The sequence below is a fragment of the Aquarana catesbeiana genome, linkage group LG10 (genome assembly GCF_042186555.1).
Source record: "Aquarana catesbeiana isolate 2022-GZ linkage group LG10, ASM4218655v1, whole genome shotgun sequence".
Classification (NCBI taxonomy): domain Eukaryota; kingdom Metazoa; phylum Chordata; class Amphibia; order Anura; family Ranidae; genus Aquarana; species Aquarana catesbeiana.
Window position 1 is genome coordinate 57,382,130 of NC_133333.1, and position 20,805 is coordinate 57,402,934.

Genomic DNA, 20,805 nt, shown 5'->3' on the forward strand with positions numbered 1-20,805 from the left:
TGCAGATCACCGCCATTACTAGTAAAAAATAAATAAATAATAAAAATGCTATAAATCTATCCCGTATTTTGTAGACGCTATAACTTTTGCGCAAACCAATCAATATACGCTTATCGCAATTTTTTTTTACCAAAAATATGTAGAAGAATACGTATCGGCCTAAACTGAGGAAAAAATTTGTTAAAAAAAAAAAAAAAATTGGATATTTATTATAGCAAAAAGTAAAAAATATCGTGTTTTTTCAAAATTGTCCCTCTTCTTTTGTTTATAGCGCAAGAAATAAAAACCACAGAGGTGATCAAATACCACCAAAAGAAAGCTCTATTTGTGGGAAAAAAATGATAAAAATTTAATTAAGGTGCAGTGTAACACGACCGCGCAATTGTCATTCAAAGTGCGACAGCGCTGAAAACTGAAAAATGGCTTGGGCAGGAAGGGGGTGTACGTGCCCTGTATTGAGGTGGTTAAAGTCGGTCTCACCCGCTGTCTTCGGTCCCCAGCATCTTCTCTATGGGCAGCCGGCTGTAACAGCTTGCTGCTTCACAGCCGGGTGCCTATTGCGCATGCATGAGTCGCATTGTGAATGCGTGAGTCGCACTGCCATCGTATTTGGTGGATGCAGTCTTCTGGGACCTGTCAGTGATTGCAGGGGGAGGGAGGAGAACTTCCACTCCGAGAGCCACGGCACTCGGAACGGAAGTGGGAAGCAGGCACCTGTCAAAATTGGGTACCTGCTCCCCCCCCCCCCCGCACTCCTCAAAAGTGCAAGAGGAGTGGGGGACAAGTCCTTAAAGGAGAACTTCCCCCTTTTGGGTGGAGCTCCGCTTTAAGCTTTGGAAATAAAACCAGGATGCTGATTGGTTTCTATGCAGAGCTGCACCAGATTTTGCACTCTTCAGTTTTAGTAAATACCCCCATAGTGACAGTTTATAGAAGCTGCTGTAGGGAAAGTATAGGGGAAGCTGACAAACAGCATAGGGAGAGATTAGGGTCAGTCAAGAAACCGTGCTTTAATTCCGACTGCTCGGTCTTTCGGCAATCAACCACTTTGCTGCCTTTATTTGTTCTTATTGTTGGGTGCTTTATTGTCAATTTGTAGTTGATTTGAGGGAAGTGGCCACTTGTGAGTGCTGAAATTTGGCATTTTGTTGTGTATGGGGCTGTGTAGAGACAGACCAGACAGGATGCTCCTGCTGAACCATGTCCACAGCCTAACGCCCTACAATGGGCATGTGAGCATCAGAAGTGGATCAGGGAGCTATGGAAGAAGGTCGCCTGGTCTGATGAATTACATTTTCCTTTACATCATGTGTATGGTCAGGTGCGTGTGCATTGCTTACCTGGGGAAGCAATGGCACCAGGATGCAGTATGGGAGGAAGACAAGTCAGAGTGGCCAGTGTGATGCTTTGGGCAATGTTCTGCTGGGAAGCTTTGAACATATATGACATGCACCCCTAAAAAGGGTTGTATAAAAGCAAGTCAGAGTACTTATCATAAAGTTCTGCGAAACATGATGTAATATCCAACAATATCCAACAGGGTCCATATGAGGTTTAAATTAAGGATAATGCTGGACCAAATGAGGGAGGCAAATTCCCTGTACACACGGTCGGACATTGATCGGACATTCCAACAACAAAATCCATTGATTTTTTTCCGACGGATGTTGGCTCAAACTTGTCTTACATACACACGGTCACACAAAGTTGTCGGAAAATCCGATCGCTCTGAACGCGGTGACGTAAAACACGTACATCGGGACTATAAAGGGGGCAGTAGCCAATAGCTTTCGTCTCTTAAATTATTCTGCGCAATTATTCTACCCAGAACCACACAGACCTTGCCAGCTTCTCTCCTTGTGGCACCATGGTGTTGGTGTTTCTGGAGCAGCCCGCTATATTTCTACCATCGGGACACTTCCACAAATAGATGAGCCAATACTATATCTTCTTCCTGTGAGTTTATATTGTTATCATTGCGATGTGTAATAAATGCTACACTTAGAGGCGCTTTTCGTTCTGTCTTGTTATGCTGGGAAACCTTGGGTCCTACCATTCATGTGAATGTTACTTTGATACGTACCACCTACGTAAACAATGTTTCTGACCAAGCACACCCCTTCATGGATACGGTATTCCCTGACGGCAGTGGCCTCTTTCAGCAGGATAACGTACCCTGCTACACTACAAAAATGATTCAAGAATGGTTTGGGGAACACAATCTAATAAAGCATCTGTGGGATGTGCTGGAAAACCAGTTCAATCCATGGATGACCAACCTTGCACTTGCAGGACCTAAAGTATTTGCTACTGAGCGCTTGATGCCAGGTACCACAGCATACCTTCAGAGGTCTAGTGGTGTCCATGTGGGTCAGGGCTGTTTTGGCAGCAAAAGGGGGTCCTACACAATATTAGGTGGGTGGTTATAAAGTTACAGCTGATTGGGGTGTGTGTATACATTTGTGTCTCTAAAAAATTCAGGTGCTTTTTAAAGAGACATCAGGGGTGTATTTGACAAGGCATTCTATATTCAATGTGTGCTTGTGTCAACTTTCAACCCTTCTTTTAAGCTCTCGCATGGCTGGTGTCATAGCTGGGTAAGGATGCAGGACCATGGCAAATATAGATCTAATCAAAGGCTAGGTTGGCACCATCTTCAGTAGATAGGAAGGTTTAGTTCCGTTTTAATGGCCATGAAGTGTGATGGGAGGCTTATGCCGCGTACACACGATCGGAAATTCCGCCAGCAAAAGTTCGATGTGAGCTTTTGGTCTGAAATTCCGACAGTGTGTATGCTCCATCGGACTTTTGCTGGCGGAATTCCTGCCAGCAAAAGATTGAGAGCAGGTTCTCTATTTTCCCGTCGGAAATAATTCCCATCGGAAATTCCGTTCATCTGTATGCAATTTCGAAACGCAAAAAACAACGCATGCTCAGAATCAAGTACGAGACGGAAGCGCTCGGTCTGGTAAAACTAGCGTTCATAATGGAGATAGCACATTCGTCACACTGTAAATTTTTTGATGTTTTAATGCAGCGCATTCTTTTGTTCTTTATAATGCTAGAAGAATTAAGTTGTTTTGCTGCTGCTATTCACACAGAGTTCTGACAAACTTATTTCTTGTAATCTCCTTAATATTTTTAGTTTTTAAAGCCAGATCTCCATAATAATGTTTAGAATTATTTTTTATAGTGATTTTTTTTCCTTTTTTTATTTAAATCAAGATCTCCTTTTGATTATTTTAAAATTATTTTCTAGTGATTTGTGTGTCAAGTTACCACAACATTATTATCTTGTATTTTTTAACCTCAAGGAGCTTGGTGTTGGTGTCCCTTGTTAAATTGACATTGTATTTTGGAAATGTACCTGCCTACTCACAAACAAACTGTCCTCTTTTTTAATAAAAACACATAGGCAAGTATTTGCTGAAAACAAAATTACCATTTATTCTGGGTCATAACAAAAGAAAGAGGGAAGGCAACGCTGGAGAAACTGCAGAAATTTGCGAAGCCTTTGTACCCCAGGACAGACATCAACTATTTGAAAAAGAAAATTGGTAGCCTGAGGAGTCCATACAATAGGTAACACAATCTGGTCCTGGACTCCGAGAGATCAGGAACAGCAGCAGATGACATATATGTCCCTAGGCTGTGGTACTACAACAGCCTGCGTCTTCTGTCAGACCAGACTGAACCCAGGCCATCACTCTCTTGTCTTCCTTCCACGCTTCCCTGCACGCTGTGGCTTTGTTCGTGGAGTTTTATGCAGGAGGTGGAGGGAGGAGGGAGGAGGGGGGGAAGGAGGGAGGAGGAGGAGGATGGACGAACTTTGAAAGGTGTGCATTTTTGGTCATTTGGCCACTCAACCCCTTATTTAGGGTCTGTAAAATTATGTTCTCACATAAGAGGCGTTGTCCCTTCTTAATTTCCTGCATTTTCGCTGCTACTATGCAGCCATAGCCCTCTTGAACGCTGAGGGGGTCTCTTAGGGTCACATGAGCATCCCGAATGAGGGCAAGTGCTGCCTTCTCCACGTTCCTCCCCTTCCTGGGCCTTTTGGGCGGAGCGGAGAGGGACCTGGGATTGGGTCAGTCCACTGGGCCTGGCCACCTCCTGGCTGCCACTTCCCCCTGCCACCTCCTGGCTGCCACATTCCAGACCCTCATCCTGACTGAGGCTTTCCTGTGTATAAAAAAGGGACATAGTTTTCGTTTTGCTTCATCAATCACACACAATTTTCAGCTCATGACTGTTGCAAATTGAATGTTAATAAATAGAAAAGACTATCATTCTGACCCCAGCGTTTTTCATTCTTGTCCCAATTATTTCTGGCCACTACTGTCTATTGATATGTAAAACACTTTTTGTTCAATCATTAATTTATTATCAATAATAACATCTAGTTAACATCATTAATTTTAGGACAAGAAATACGTAGAAAAATACTATACCTGTCTCAAGCTGGGCTCCTCCACTTCTTCCTGGATGGAAGGCCCAGGTTGGTCCTCGGAAGCCTCAGCTGGGGTGGAAGGAAGTGTTGAAAATGATAATCTCACTTCAGTCTGGTCTTCCAGAAAACGCATTTTGTTGTAGAACCACAGACTGGGTACATACACGTCTTCTGCTGCTGCTCCTGACCTCTGGGATGCCAGGACCTCATTAGGCTCCTTCTTGTATGTGCTCCTTAAGCTACCAATTTTCCTGTCCAAAAAAAAAAAAAAAAAAAAAAATCGCTGTCTGCGTTGGGGACCTCCGTCTTCACAAAACCCAGCAGTTTCTCCAGCGTTGCCTTCCTAGCTGGTCTGTTATGGTATAAATTATGTTTGACTTGCCACAAACTGGGCAGCTCCCTGTACCTATCTATAAACTGGCTCACAAACTCTGGCTTTTTGAACGGATTCATTATTTCTGCAAGACAAAAAACAAGAGAAAAACCCTAATGTCAGGCTAAACCCTCATAATCTTATCACAATATAGGCCCTCAATCTAGAAGCAGTATAGGCCACTGATGCCCCAAGTTAAAATGTTACCTTCGTTCTCACGATCGGCACTTCCTCCACTCACAGATTGTACGTCCGACGCATGCGTATTATGCTTTATAAACACTGCGCATGTGTGAAACTCCGCACGCGTCGCCCGCCCCTGACGTTCTTTCTAGAATATTCCCTGCCCCTTCTCTTTCGGTGCAGTGGGAGAGGACATGGCGGAAACACAGCAGGTGCGTAATTCCAGTAACGACGAACAAAGCCCGGAGCCAGAAACATTCTGATCCGGAGGAGATGTATAATGTGGCGACTAGCCTCTGCTTGGGAGTGATGGTTTGCCGCATGCATCCTGCCAACAGACGGTAAAAAACGGGGTCCGTCATCCGGAGAAAATTCCTGAAATCATCAGGATTCTTCTCCTGGATCTCCCGCAACAAAGGCATATGACAGAATTGGTCACGCTGGAGCAACCAATTCTTCATCTTCATTCTTCCTCCCCACCCTGTTCATTGATTGGGCTTGGGTCAAAGCAAGAACCCCAACACCAAGCCCCCGCATAGCACAAACTCTACGACGAGTACGTAACTGCAACATAGCTTCAAAACGGTCGGCTGGTCAGACCGAACTAACAGAAAGCACTGAAAAACAGAAAGGCCTGAGAAGAGCGAGCTGAAAATCAGAAACGAGCGGACAAGAACGCACTGAGAAACAAATACGTACTATAATAATAATAATACGCACTGAAACTCAGATGCAAACTGACTAGACGCACTGAAGAACGGATACAAGCACAAACTGAAAAGCAGTTAACGATCTGAAAAGCACGAGGCTGAAAAGCGCGAATTATCTCTCACCAAACTTCTACTAACACGAGATAAACACGAGATTAGCAGAAGGAGCCCAAAGGGTGGCGCGCTTCGTATGGAACTTACCCTTTTCTAGTGCCGTCGTACGTGTTGTATGTCACCGCGTTCTTGACGGTCGAAAGTTCAGAGAACTTTTGTGTGACCGTGTGTATACAAGACAGGCTTGAGCGGAATTCCATCGGAAAAACCATCCAAGGTTTTTCCGACGAAAATTACAATCGTGTGTACGCGGCATTAGTGGCCAATGTTGAAAAAAGGAGGAGAGTAGAAGCAGTGGATTACAGATCTAACTATTGAAAATAATCCCAAAGTATTTCAGTTCTTCCATTATTAATTTTAATACAGAACTAATTTGTTTAGTAATATAGTCACTTAACCATGTAAAAAAAAAAGAAGAAGAAAATGATCATATAACTATCAGCACTTTGTTTTCAAGCTAAATTGAGTCAACAGTTTTGAGAAAAAAATAAATAAAAAAAATCTTGAATGAAAGGTAAGTCTTGATTGGCAAAAAAATGTAAAAAACTCTGCAGGAAAGATGTGAATTAGCAATAAAACCTAAGAGGAGGTGAGAATCTGAACTGTGAATGTTTTACTGAGCAATATTAAAGTGGAAGTAAAGCCACCTATGCTGTATACAGCTGGTAAAAGATCTGTGTACAGTAGATACCATTTTCGTTTTGTGTGGTGCAGGCGTTCCCAGCTATACTTTTACAGTGCAGGCAGTGCCCCCCATTCCCAGTTTTCTGGCTCTTACCTTCTTCTCAGAAGCCTAGGACCACAATAACCAGTCTTAGGATGACAAGGACAATGAGGAACATTTATTCCCTGATCTCCTTTGCTGTTTATGAAGGCAGAGGCGATCAGCTCTAAGCGTATCCTGTTTCAAATGTGTCATTCCCCAGCTGCTGTAGACAGGGAAGCAGCTAATGAAGCACAATCTGTGCTTCATTAGCTGCAGTGCAGAGCAATAAGGACACCTGTCACCTTGTTGATGCTATCATATGCATAGTGGACTTGTTGGCCCCATGTAAAAAGTAATAAACATTAATGGAAAAAAGTTACAAAAATAAAAAAATTACATATAACCCCATTGCCCTGCACAGACCCGCAAATGCACAAGGTACCCACATGTAGACCACGACTGCACAGCTGTAAATGTCAGAGTGAGACCCACAATTCTAGGGCCATCATCCATGCTTAAAGTGCAACTTCACTCTTCCAATAATGATTATTTTTAATCCTCATGCTGTACAACTTTTCTGATCTGTATACTTGTATGCCTGATAACTCAAAACATATTGAAACTAGAGGGTTAGTATAACAACCAGGGAACTAGAATTTTTAGAATGGGATCAGCAATTGTGGTCTTCTAAACTCACTCTGGAAAGGTTTTACTTTTTTTATATTGAATAAGCTAGGCGCTATACAATGTATCTAAAGTCAAAGTCAACACTATATTTTTTTTTTTTCTTTTTTTAGTGCTGTTGTGTGTCATATTTCCCTTCTCAGTCTGTCTGATTAGGAAAAGAGGAAATCCCCCCCAGACACAGGTATACTCACTGGAGGATTTCCTATTTCTGTACCAATAACTGAAAAACTTTGGATTCCCTTTCACTTTCTGTTCTTGTGACAATGGTCACTAGGACAAATCGAGAAGGCGGAAAAAAAAAATTAGCCACATTCTTCTTTGCTTTATGTTGTTATAGGAAACTTGTACTTAGTAACATATGTAGGTTGCAATTGCTAAGGTGCCTTTCTGAAAAAGCTGATTGCTTGGCTGTCATACTTTCCAAAGCTAGCAAAGCACGGCTCAAATTTTGTCCGATTCCTCCGGTCAAGACCTGAGTCTGAACCTTCAAACTCTGCTGTGTCTGGCAATGTCACTTTTTTCTGAGCCATGTGGGATGCTGGATAGCTCCCTGGACAATTCATTGAATGATCTTGCCTTGCATCCTGTTTTTCCTGAACCTGAACTCTTTAAAGGGGTTGTAAAGGTAAATTGTTTTTTTAAAAAAAAATAACAAACATGTTATACTTACCTTCACTGTGCAGCTCGTTCTGCACAAAGTGGCCCCGAACCTGCTCTTCTGGGGTCCCTCGGAGGCTGTCTCAGCTCCTCCCCGCAATAACTAACCACCTTAATGCGAGCTCTCTCGCATGGTGGTTAGTTATTGCGGGCGCACTCCCGTGATACAGCCGGCGGCTATAGCCGCTCGCTGTATCACTCGGCCCCGCCCCCGGCACGCCGCGTCATTGGCTGTGATTAACAGCAGCGCGAGCCAATGGCTGCGCTGCTTTCAATCCATCCACTATAGCCAATCAGCGACCAGGCTGATCGGCTGAATGGAGGTCGGGAGCGAGCGGCCGAGTTTCAAGGTGTCAGGTAAGTAAAACGGGGGGGCTGGGGGCGGCGGTATTTTCAAAAGTTTTTTCACCTGAATGCATAAAATGCATTCAGGTGAAAAAATGTATATCTTTACAACCCCTTTAAGCCATGTCACTTCCTGTTTGCAAGAATGTGCTCTCTCTGGCCAATATCTTGCTCTTGTCAATCCTGCTGCCATCCGTATCCTCGCCACAACTCATTGCTGACTTTTGGCTTTTTCCTCAACTACGCTTCTGCTTGATCCCAACCTGAAACCACTCGTTACCAACCTTTTGGCCTGCTTACTGACTACGCTTCTGCTTATCCCTGCCTTCTATATCTGCTACTACACCCTGGCTTGCTCACCTCCTGGTGGGGCAATCCTGAGGACCACAATTTGGTACTAACACGCAGCAAAACCCATCTCCACCATCAGCAGATCTGAGGTTAGTACTTAAATTACGTGAGCCTGCATCATCTGCCAGGGTGACCTGCTTCTGTATTTGAACACAAAAAAAAATAACTCACTAGGTTGGACTTTGAAGGCAGATTGGACCAGCGATATTGGTTTAAAAATGTTTCATATTTTATTTATACATAAAAATAGAAAAAGGACATATGAACATACATACATACATAAACATACATAGTACTCATATTAAAAAGGCATCTATCCACAGTCAGCCAAAAAGGGAGTCACATATACCCAAATGATGTTCAAAAATATGACATCAACAAAATGCATTAGCCCCTGTGCATCTACGCGTTTCACTTTTTCAGGACAAACATGGGGGGGGGGGGGGGTATAGAAACAGGTCTTACTGGTCTGGATGTGTGAAAATGTCTAACAAAAGTCTCCCTGTGCGGTCACCGGAGCAATAAGGATAGCCAAGCAGACACTAATCCCAAATTGGCACAGATAATCAGACAATTGTTCCTCTAGGAGAAAGAAAAATCCGATGTGGCAAACTTCATAAGAGATAATAGTAACACGATAGCTGCATATATATCAGCAGCCAGATCATATTAATAAGATCATTGTTCCTTGATTTTAACACTGGAATTAAGTAGAAATTACATTCTCAGCAGCTCCAACCGCATCTATCCCCAGGGGGAGGCAAAGCCAGAGCCTGCTCACACACCCATATATTGTCCCAGGGAGCTGTCCCTTTCTATCCTTATGTATATATAAAATATGACAATTTTTTTAAACCAATGCCATTGGTCCAAACTGCCCTCAAAGTCTGACCTAGTGGGGTTTTTCCTTTTGTGTTCAAATGATCTATACGGATGTGGCTTGAGAGTGACAAAATTTTAAAATGACTGCTTCTGTATTTATCCAGTTGTTTGGCGAGTACCTCTCTACTGCTATACCTACTGGCCTCCCAGCCAGAGCCCTGACTGTGACATAAGCTGTCTGCACCATTCAGCTCCACAAAAGTAAAAAAAAAAAAAAGAAAAGAAAAAAAGAAGCTGGGTCAAAAATTCTCGCCCGAACAGTGACTGTATGCTATTAGATGCAGTCACTGTTTGGGTATTCACAAAGCTGTGGGTGCTGCAGTTGTCCGAATACAATAACTGGTAGGGGAGCTTCCACCCTTATACCGCGTACACACGGTTGGACTTTTCAGCTACAAAAGTCCGACAGCCCGTCCGACAGACTTCGACGGACTTTTGGTGGACTTTCAACAGACTTTCTAACGACCGGACTTGCCTACACACGATCACACAAAAGTCAGACGGATTCGTACGTGATGACGCACACCGGACTAAAATAAGGACGTTGATAGCCAGTAGCCAATAGCTGTCCTAGCGTGGGTTTTTGTCCGTCGGACTAGCATACAGACGACTGGATTTCTGGGTCCGGCGGAGTTACGACGTAAAGATTTGAAGCATGTTCCAAATCTAAAGTCCATCAGATTTGCGGCTGGAAAAGTCCGCTGAAAGTAGGGGAAGCCCACACATGATCGGATTGTCCGCCGGACTTGGTCCGTTGGCGTCCTTCGGACTTTTGTAGCCGAAAAGTCCGACCTTGTGTACGCCCCATTACTGTTGACTGGGGAATCAAGTGTTAAATCTCTGAACAAGCATGCAAATCAGGAGTTTAGACCTCATTGGCTTGCATCCCCTTTTCAGGTCAGCTGCTCAACAGATTGAAGAAACAGACAAACAAGCAACTAGCATTTCGTACACGACTTCAGTGATGGCCGCCTACATATTTTTCCTTTATTTAAATTACCCATTAGTTTAGGGGAGAAAAAAAAAAAGATTAGAAACCATTTTATGAATATAAGCTTTTGCACAATTTAATCGTGTTTTCTTTCAGTCATTCCAATTTTCTCTATACATTTGCGGACATAGCAGGATGAAGAGTGAACAGGAATGTTGAATATAAATATAAAACCATTCAATGATGCTTACTTGGTGCTTGTACACTTCAGTAGATTGGTAACTGTTGCACCTGTGGATCCTCTGTACATAATCTCTAGCTTGATTCCCTCAAATATGGCTGTCAAGTCTATAGGCATTCTACCTGCTTCACATTAACAAAAATGCTGTAGCAATATTTACATACACACCAAAAAAAGAAAACTACAATTCTGGGTAAAATCTAGGGTATCTGTTTTTTAATTTAGACAATAATAAATTAGTACATTAAAATATATATAATGCTAAAACCATTTTTTTAAACTATGGTACGTCAGTTTTTTCTCTGGAATCCCTTTTGGGAATATTTCCATTTACTTCCGGTCCTGTAGGCGCAACAGGAATGTGTCCCCATTGGAAGATTTTTCCCTCTAGCACTGCTCCTCAAATTTTAGGTCTACATTTTTTTCCTGTCCTGGTGTGGATGGTCAACAGAGAGAGTGAATTTTCCATCAGCTGGCCATACACTTATACATTATTTTTTTTTGTTTAGACTATAAAAATCTTAGGTTTAGAGGCAGAGAAGGAAACTCTCTGAAGGAAATATATATGCGTGCAACATATACACCAATCAGCCATACCATTATGACAACTGACAGGTAAAGTAATTAATATTGATTACTTTTTTAAAATGGCATCTGAAAGTGGGTGGGATATGTTAGGCAGAAAGTGAACATGTTGTCCCTGAAGCTAATGTGTTCAAAGCAGCAAAAATGGGCAAGCATAAGGATTTGAGCAACTTTGACAAGGATCAAATTGTAATGGCTAGAAGACTAGGTCAGAGCATCTCCAAAACTTCAGTTGTTGTGGGATGTTCCTGGTCTGCAGTGGTCAGGACCTACCAAAAGTGGTCCAAGGAAGGAAATCTGGCAAATCAGCGACAGGGCCATTGGTGACCAAGGCTCATTGATGCACATGGGGAGCAAAGGCTGGCCCCTGTAGTCTGATGCAATAGAAAAGTTACTGTAGCTCAAACTGATTAAAAAGTTCATGCTGGTTCCAATAGAAATATGTCAGAACACACAGTGCATCGCAGTTTGAGTATGGGGCTGTGTAGCCGCAGATCATTCAGAGTGCCCATACTGACATGTATCCACAGCCAAATGCACCTACAATGGGCAAGTAAGCATTGGAACTGGATCACAGGAGCCATGGAATAAGATGGCCTGGTCTGATGAATTCAAGAATTGTTTGAAGAACACGAGTTTGAGGTGTTGACTTGGCCTCCAGATTCTCCAGATCTCAATCCAATCGAGCATCTGTGGAGTGTGCTGGAAAAACAAGTCTGATCCATGGAGGCCCCACCTCACATATTTATTTATTTATTTTGTTCATAAATGACCTGGCGGATGGGGTAAACAGTTCAATCTCTGTATTTGCGGACGATACTTGCAAAAAGATCTGAACAAATTAATGGGGTGGGCAACTACATGGCAAATGAGGTTTAATGTAAAATAATGCATTTGGGTGGAAAAATATGAATGCCATCTATACACTGGGGGAGAACCTCTGGGAGAATCTAGGATGGAAAAGGAACTGGGGGTCCTAGTAGATGATAGGCTCAGCAATGGCATGCAATGCCAAGCTGCTGCAACAAAGCAAACAGAATATTGGCATGCATTAAAAAGGGGATCAACTCCAGAGATGAAAAGATAATTCTCCCACTCTACAAGACTCTGGTCCGGCCGCACCTAGAGTATGCTGTCCAGTTCTGGGCACCAGTCCTCAGGAAGGATGTACTGGAAATGGAGCGAGTACAAAGAAGGGCAACAAAGCTAATAAAGGGTCTGGAGGATATTAGTCATGAGGAAAGGTTGCAAGCACTGAACTTATTCTCTCTGGAGAAGAGATGCTTGAGAGGGGATATAATTTCAATTTATAAATACCGTACTGGTGACCCCACAATTGGGAGAAAACTTTTTAGGGAGTTTAATAAGACACGTGGCCACTCATTAAAATTAGAAGAAAAGAGGTTTAACCTTAAACTACGTAGGAGGGCTCTTTACTGTAAGAGCGGCAAGGATGTGGAATTCCCTTCCACAGGAGGTGGTCTCAGCAGGGAGCATCGATAGTTTCAAAAAACTATTAGATAAGCACCTGAACGACCTCAACATACAGGGATATACAAGGTAATACTGACATATATTCACACACATAGGTTGGACTTGTGTCTTTTTTTCAACCTCACCTACTATGTAACTATGTAACCAATAGGATCTGCTAATGACAGCTTGGTGCCAGATACAACAGCATATCTACAGAGGTCTAGTGGAACCCATGCCTCAACAGGTTGTGGTGGGTGGTCATAATGTTATGGCTGATCGCTGTACATATGTGTAACACGAGTCCCCGTATCTGTTGCTGAGGATGGAATTTAGTTATATTCATGTTAAACACTTTTTGGATACACAGGTTTTCATGAAGGATGGGAGTGACCTGTATGTTAAACCCAGACTGCAATCAGTTACCACACTTTAAAGTTTCCATCCATCAGGGCTTTTTTAAAATATATTCCCCATAGTCAGTTTACCTGTGTAAGGGAAAGGAAACTAAACCATTCTACAAAATCTACACTACGAAATCCTAATGCATAATGATTAAGCCCACTGGTTGAAACATGTCAGAGGAGTGGTCCTGGGGGTGGGATCATGTGCTGAAGGTTGTCGGCTGATTAATGTTTTGCCTGTGACAACATCATCAGTGTGCAGCTTTTCCTTTGGATTATACTAAGCCATGATAAAAAAAAAAGGGATTGAATGAGATGGAAAACAAACGTCCGGTAAAGGGTTTTCCATGTACCATGCTTAAAAGAGTGGGCACACTTAACTCTGTCAAACGCGAGGATACATAATGTATTCTACAATATCACCCCCTTTGAGCGTTAGATAATAGTTATCTGGATATGTCAGAGTTTGTGTGCCCACCACTTACCCCTTTTAGGATGGGCACACTATATCTAATTATGTGGTGAAATTATCTCCCAATGGCAAAGTCTGTGGGTACATTTGTTTAGGACCACATAACAGTTATTCCTATCCTTTTTTTAACTGCATTTAATGCACAGAGACAATTAAAGGAAGTTCCTTTTCTCACCCACACCAGGATTACCAAATCATGATTAATGGGTACTATACCTGACAAGCCAGCTATGCAATAAATAAAGTGTCCATTCGGTGTCACGACTAAAATTCATTGTAACAGACCATGTACCAAAAAAAAAGGGGTGGTAAACAGGAGCGGACTCTGAAGTTTATTGGATTGAACGTCTTAAACTCTAAATTCACCTTTAGGGTAAAAATAATGTGCACATATTTTGGCAGAAAAAAAGTGTATTTATTCCCCCCAGGAGCATGCAAAGCATAGCACCCATTATCAATGGATCGTAAGTACAGTGTCAGGCTCCTGCAGGCACTTCCTCCAGCTTTCTTGCCCATACCTCTGTACAGGCTTGCGGTTTAAAATCTGGAGGAAGTGTCAATGGACTTCGAAGGTGCTCTAAGTGCCCTTGCATGCCATTGAGAACTACTGTGGTGGCAAACTCCAACCTTGCACTCTTCGGATTTTGATTTGCATCTGTTCCTTCCATGCATTTTTTTGTATGAGCCTTTGTATGAAGAAACAATTTTCTTAGCTTAAAGGGTAATCCCACCTTTTCATTAATAAAGATATATTCCCAACACCCTACCCAGGTGATAATTTTCCCAACACTCCGCTCACAGTCCTGGAGGCTGTGTGGCAGCATAATACTCACAAGGGCTAGCAGTCACTGGTCAGTGTGGTCACACGACCGTATGAACAATGAGAGTCTCTTCAACAAAATGGTGGCCGTCTGCAAACAGATACCAACTCCCTGTGGCCTAAATGAGGTGAGTAAAAGATGGCTTCAGCTTCTGTTCTCCACTGGCAGTGAAGTCCTCAGATGCATTTCACCCTTTTCAGGGCTTTTTAGTAGGTTTAGGGTCTCTTATTACAGTTAGGATAGATGACGAGACTCTCACTGGTCAACACTGTCACCTGAGCCATTGTCAGCGTTAGGCAGCAACATAGCCTCCGGGGCTTTGCATGGAGTTTAAAAGGGTACGTATCAGCATACCAGCAGATGTGGTCAATGGATGATTTTTGGCAAACAGCAGATAACAGCATCGAGGACTGGAAAAGCGTGGAGGGTGTTGGAAATTCATCTTTAATTTTTGGTGCAACGGTGATTTTGGCTGATTTTGTACATTTGTCCACTGACAAAGAAATGACCAGTCTATAATTTTAATGGTAGGTTACATTTAACAGTGAGAGACAGAATAACAACAAGAAAAAAACACATTTCAAAAAAGTTATAAATTGATTTGCATTTTAATGAGTGAAATAAGTATTTAATCAATTAGCAAGATTTCTGGCTCCCAGGTGTCTTCTATACAGGTAACGAGCTGAGATTAGGAGCACTCTCTTAAAGGGAGTGCTCCTAATCTCAGCTTATTACCTGTATAAAAAACACCTGTCCACAGAAGCAATCAGTCAATCAGACATCAATCTCTCCACCATGGTCAAGACCAAAGAGATGTCCAAGGATGTCAGGGATTGACATGTGTTTTTCTTTAAATTTTTGTTGTTATTCTGTCTCTCACTGTTAAAATAAACCTACCATTAAAATTATAGACTGATCATTTCTTTGTCAGTGGGCAAGCTTACAAAATCAGCAGGGGATCAAATACTTTTTTCCCCTCACTGTAGGTTTAATATGCATTTTTATTTTACTATAGGTCACTGTGAAATCAATAGTGGCTCTTCATTATTTGATTATGTTCAAACACGTGTGTTCTCCTCTGGGGTGTGAACGCAGGTCAATGACTGAGTCTATAACACAATTGTAACTTATTACTATGTAAATGGTATTGATACTTTTGTTACTGGTTTTATTTCATATGGTTCATTGAAGAAGGGTAGATTTTGCCCAACTGTTGATGGAACATTGCTGATTCATGATAAGTCTACTACATGCGCAACCTTGGACTTCTTCTACATACATATATTTAGAAAAATATGTGCATGCATGTGTGTTCGCATTTACACACACACACACACACACACACACACACACACACACACACACACACACACACACGCATACAAACTGTTGCCAAAGAACTGAAAGTTGGAAAATTAAATTATTGTTGATTGTGGCCAATTCCTTTAAATATGTTAGCAGCTGTCAGAACCAGGGGTCTCGCACTCATTGAAGCCACCAGTTAAATAATATTAATGATAAAACAACACTTGAAAGCATTAAACAATTAAATCTACCCAAGTTAAGCAAGCAAAAAATAAAAACAAAAAACACATTTTTGTTACTTCTGTAAAATATACATATCTAGCCCAGAAAACCTAGCGCAGCCATAAATAATTATATTTACAAGTCCATCTAAATAGAAGCGATGAATCACTCTCCTGTTCTGAAAGAGGTTTTTGATCTGTCACCATGTTGTTCAGTTATATTGTCTTTCAAGCATTGTGAAAAGGTCCACGGAGATTACTCCAATTAAAAAAATATATATACAAATAAATATTACACACGGTGCAATAGAAAGATGTTGTAACAGAAGGTCCCTTCCATATATGATCAGTAACTAGAAACTAGCAGTATAGAATGAAGTCCAATCACCAAACATGGTAGTAACACCCTAAATTCCACAGTTGATCATTGTGTGGATAAAACAGTAAGTGACCTGATCTGTGATTGGCTCATAAAAGTGCTTCGCTTGGTGCAGCCACACGTCAAAGTACTATTTTTTTCCATAACCAACCCGATGTTTCCTTTGTAAGCTTTAGGAAAAATTATGAAGCGAACATGGCTGGAAATATGTACCATTCTTTCAAGGATACATATGATTCTACTTTAAAGTCATTTAGAGGTAGGGGCTGAAAATACTGGTGGAAGCAACTGAGACAGAGAAGGACCCTGAATTTGATATTATTTTGGCACAGTAATCTGGAACTAACCAAGTGAAGAACTATTTGATGAAAGGACACGGGCAGGCTAAGCCCGCTTCGCCTGCTCAGCAACACTTGAATGTTTGGAGACCGTTCCTTTTTTAACCTCTTAACCCATTTCAATAATGTTCGCGTAATTGAGACTGTATTTAGGTTGTTGCATCATCTCTGTCATCTTCGGCATCTTCTTCAGGGGAAAGAAGTTGACCGCTTTCTGCAAGGTCTACCATCTCTACATGTAGGTAACCATTTCCACACCGTGTTATATTTCCTTCCATTGGTTCTGTCACTTCATCCACCGTACAACCTTGACTGTATTCACACTGACCATATTTGTCCGTTCTTCGTTTTTGTAACCAGTTTTGTATCATTTCCTTCAGGAAGATCAGCGGGATGGGCAAAGAAGCAAAGATGATCAGGCTGAGCAGAAGTGCAAAGGCCCAGGGTGGGTATTCCAACTTGACCTCTTTAGCCTAATTCATAAACCAAGGAAGGAATAAAAAAAAAGGAACCTTCAATATAATATAAACACACTTAAAGAGAAACTATTTAAAAATATCTTCCTAACTTAAAATAGAGATTGTGTAATGTTTCCCAAAACACATTAAACTTAATTCACAAAGCTAAGATAAAATAAGATACACAAGATAAGGAACTTTATTTAAGCAGTTTTGACTAGAATTACCGTATTTATCGGCGTATAACACGCACTTTTTTCCCCTTAAAATCAGGGGAAAGTCGCAGGTGCGTGTTATACGCCGATCCCCGCCGATCCCGAGCTGTCACATTTTCAAAATCGCGGACCGCGATTTGAAAATGGCGCCGCCGGAGCCGAAGTACACAGAGCCGGTCCTCAGCCCTTTCCGGCGGCTCTCGTTTACTTTCGGCTCCACTCGTAGTCCCGAGCGGAGCTATTCGAACCTACTCGGATAGCTCCGCTCGGGACTACGAGTGGAGCTGAAAGTAAACGAGAGCCGCCGGAAAGAGCCGAGGACCGGCTCTGTGTACTTCGGCACCGGCGGCGCCATTTTCAAACCGCGGACCGCGATTTTGAAGCCCTGGAAGCAGGGACAGGGGATCCCAGGCTGCACTGGGGAAGGCTGCACTGGGGAAGGCTGCACTGCACTGGGGAAGGCTGCACTGGGGAAGGCTGCACTGACAAGGCTGCACTGGGGAAGGCTGCACTGGGGAAGGCTGCACTGGGGAAGGCTGCACTGACAAGGCTGCACTGACATGGCTGCACTGACAAGGCTGCAATGAAGGGCATTTAAATGTAAGTTTTTTTCCCTTCAACTTCCCTCCTAAAAGTTTTTTTCCTTAAAATTCCCTCCTAAATTGGGGTGCGTGTTATACGCCGATAAATACGGTATTAAATATTAGTGGTTTCAGCTCAAAGTTGCTGTCAAAAAATAAAGATCTGTATCCTGGTGTGCTAGCTATGTTAATTAAGCCTTTTGCATCACAAGCTAGTAGGCACTGAACTATACAGAACACAATATGGTCAGTATCCTTGCTGAACTACAAGAATCGTATACAGTACCTACAAATTTAACTAATGCTAGAAAGCTGCTGCACATGTACAGTGATAGTCCAACATCTTTGAATGCATACTTTGTTAAGGTATCTAAATACCTTGTATTCAGATACCATTTAAGTATTCAGGTGCCTTCATTGTGTTTTGTGCCTTTAACCGGGAACCAAATATAAGCAATCAGCAATAATAACATGGCATACACACACAGTTAAAGGTTTTTTGGTGTTTTGTTTTATAACATTTTATATTGTAAGTGTGTTTGCTAATGCTGTTTTAATATATTGCATTTCAGAAATAAAAGGAAAACTATAATGGTTTGGGTCAATTTTTTTTTTTTAGTTTATTTTAAAATGCTTCATGTACTATGTGTGCAATATTTATTTTAATAATGAGGTTGTAAACCTCAGACATGAAATATGAACAAGGCATATCCCTCTATAGTGTTTACTATGAGCACTAAGTGTTGTTTCTGTCTGCTGTCCCATTCCTCTATCTGCATGAGTCACTTCTGACAAATTTTCCTGACACCAAGAGATAAAAAGGTGACAGGGAAGGGAGCTCCAGCTGATTGACAGTCTCAGCTACTTTCCTGTGTGCAGGGGGGGTGTCTCTTCCCCCCAATCAGCGGTCAGAGCTCTCTTCATTGAGCACGGCAGAGTGTAATGTCAGCTATCCACCCCCTTTTTCTGACAGCTAAGACAAGCTTTATAAATTTTGGACTTTGAATGTATGTAGAGAAGAGAAGACTGCAGATAAACAGGTGCAACCTATGTAGGAGATTTTGTTTTGTCTCGGTGTATCACCAGTCACTTCACTGGGTATATGTGAGGGTTTACAACTATGTTAATACAGAGCATTCACAGAAAGAGTTTGCTAAAGAGACAGCAGAACAGTAGTAGGCTGCCTGCAGGATTGCTGTGTCTGATTGAAACCTTGGATGAAAATATCCAATAAAGGAATAATACCTGCTCTAACCCATCCACCTGCATAATGGACAGATCTACATATTATTTATATGCAATAATTCAGCTTTCTGCCTAAAAAATATATATTATATAAAATTAATATTTGTTTTAGCTCTGACCATTAATGTATTGCACAGATTTAAAAACCAGGGGGTCAATTTATAAATGTTGTTACCCAAGAGTCACACATTTTTCAAATAAAGTTCTTTCACAAATGTGTGAATCTTGTGTATTTTTAATCTAGGGTGATAACATTGATCAACAGACACCTAAATTGTCTCACAACCATACCTGTTCCATACTCCATGACTGGTACACTGGGTGGGTGATGCACATTCTAATTAAACTTGCAAGCAGGAGTCCAATCATAGCCAAGATGCTGATATATTGCCACATGTATTTGTACACGATCCATGGACGAAAACCCAACATGTCTTGAATATCATTCATAAACCTGGACAAAAACCATGTATAAAATTATCTAGAGGACAAATTTTATATTTAGGTCAAATATATACAGTATGTATGACCCTGAATGATGCTTAAAGAGGAAGTAAACCCTGATGAGTTTACTTCCTCTTTGTTTCCCTGCAAAGGTAAAGCATAATGGGCTACTATGTGTCGCATAGTAGCCCATTATGTGTCACTTACCTGACACAGGAGCCTGCGATGTCACCACTGTCCCCTACGGAGCATCCATCTTCTTTCCAGGTATCGTGGCTCCGGCGCATGCGCACGGGAGCCGCCACTAACGGCATACCGCCGCTAGCAGCAGCATGCTCAGTGCGCATGCCTTTTTGCAAATATCTCCTAAACCATGTAGGTTTAGGAGATATTTCTTGGACCTACAGGTAAGCCTTAATCTAGGCTTACCTGTAGGTCAAAGTGGTCGGTAAGGGTTTACAACCACTTTAAACAATGATGGACGTGTCAGCAGATGAAAGTATTGTTTGGGAATGTACTGTTACCACTGTAAGAAGTATTTTAAGTGGAGTTCCACTCTGAATTTTTTTTTTATTTTTTTACATAATCACAGACCTTTAATCCTATAAATAAACATTTGGGGGAATTTTTTTTTTTTCATACTTACCAGAAATGTCCTGTTGCTATGTAGTGGCTCCTAATCTGGCACTTCCGGGTCCGTGGCGCTTCTCATCACTTCCTCCCTCACCTATGCTCCTGGGAAATGTGAGCCATCATTTCCCAGGAATCTGTGGGCAGTACTGTGATCAAAAATCACGTTATTTCCCAACAGAAAATGACGCGATTTAAGGCGGTTGCCATAACAATGGGGCGGGACATTCCTCCGTCGCCGCCCGTTGTTATGGCAACTTTTGAAACAAGCGGCGCGACGGCCGCCAGAGAATCGCACATGCGCATTATCGAGAGGTGCATGCTGGTTACCCAGCATGCCCCTCACCATCGCTAATCCCGGAAAAGGTATCGATTGGGCTTCACATGCCTACAATGTTCATGGCAACGGCCAGAAGAGGATTTAATAAGTTGTGAGTATAAAATAACTATATTAGCAACATCCAATAGCAAACATATACAATCGTTATTTATGATAATAATGTATTATGCTCGGATACAGAAAAAAATAATAACAACATTTGTCCGGAACTCTGCTTTAATACCTGTAAACGCTAAGCCATAAATCAGTAGATATTAATACAAA

The 20,805-nt window shown here is 41.9% G+C and overlaps 1 protein-coding gene across 5 annotated transcripts in view; it reads right to left on the reverse strand.

The window, feature by feature from the left end:
- Positions 1 to 8,783: 8,783 nt before the first annotated feature.
- Positions 8,784 to 20,805, reverse strand: part of LOC141110709 (sodium-dependent neutral amino acid transporter B(0)AT2-like) — a 179,715-nt gene continuing 167,693 nt past the window's right edge. For all 5 annotated transcript variants that reach the window (XM_073602238.1, XM_073602234.1, XM_073602236.1 and 2 more), the window contains exons 11-12: positions 19,419 to 19,581; positions 8,784 to 17,101 (exon numbers count right to left, since the gene is read on the reverse strand). In XM_073602238.1, coding sequence (XP_073458339.1) covers positions 16,778 to 17,101; positions 19,419 to 19,581 — 487 coding nt within the window. In that variant the 3' untranslated portion in view covers positions 8,784 to 16,777. The remainder of the gene's footprint in view (positions 17,102 to 19,418; positions 19,582 to 20,805) is intronic.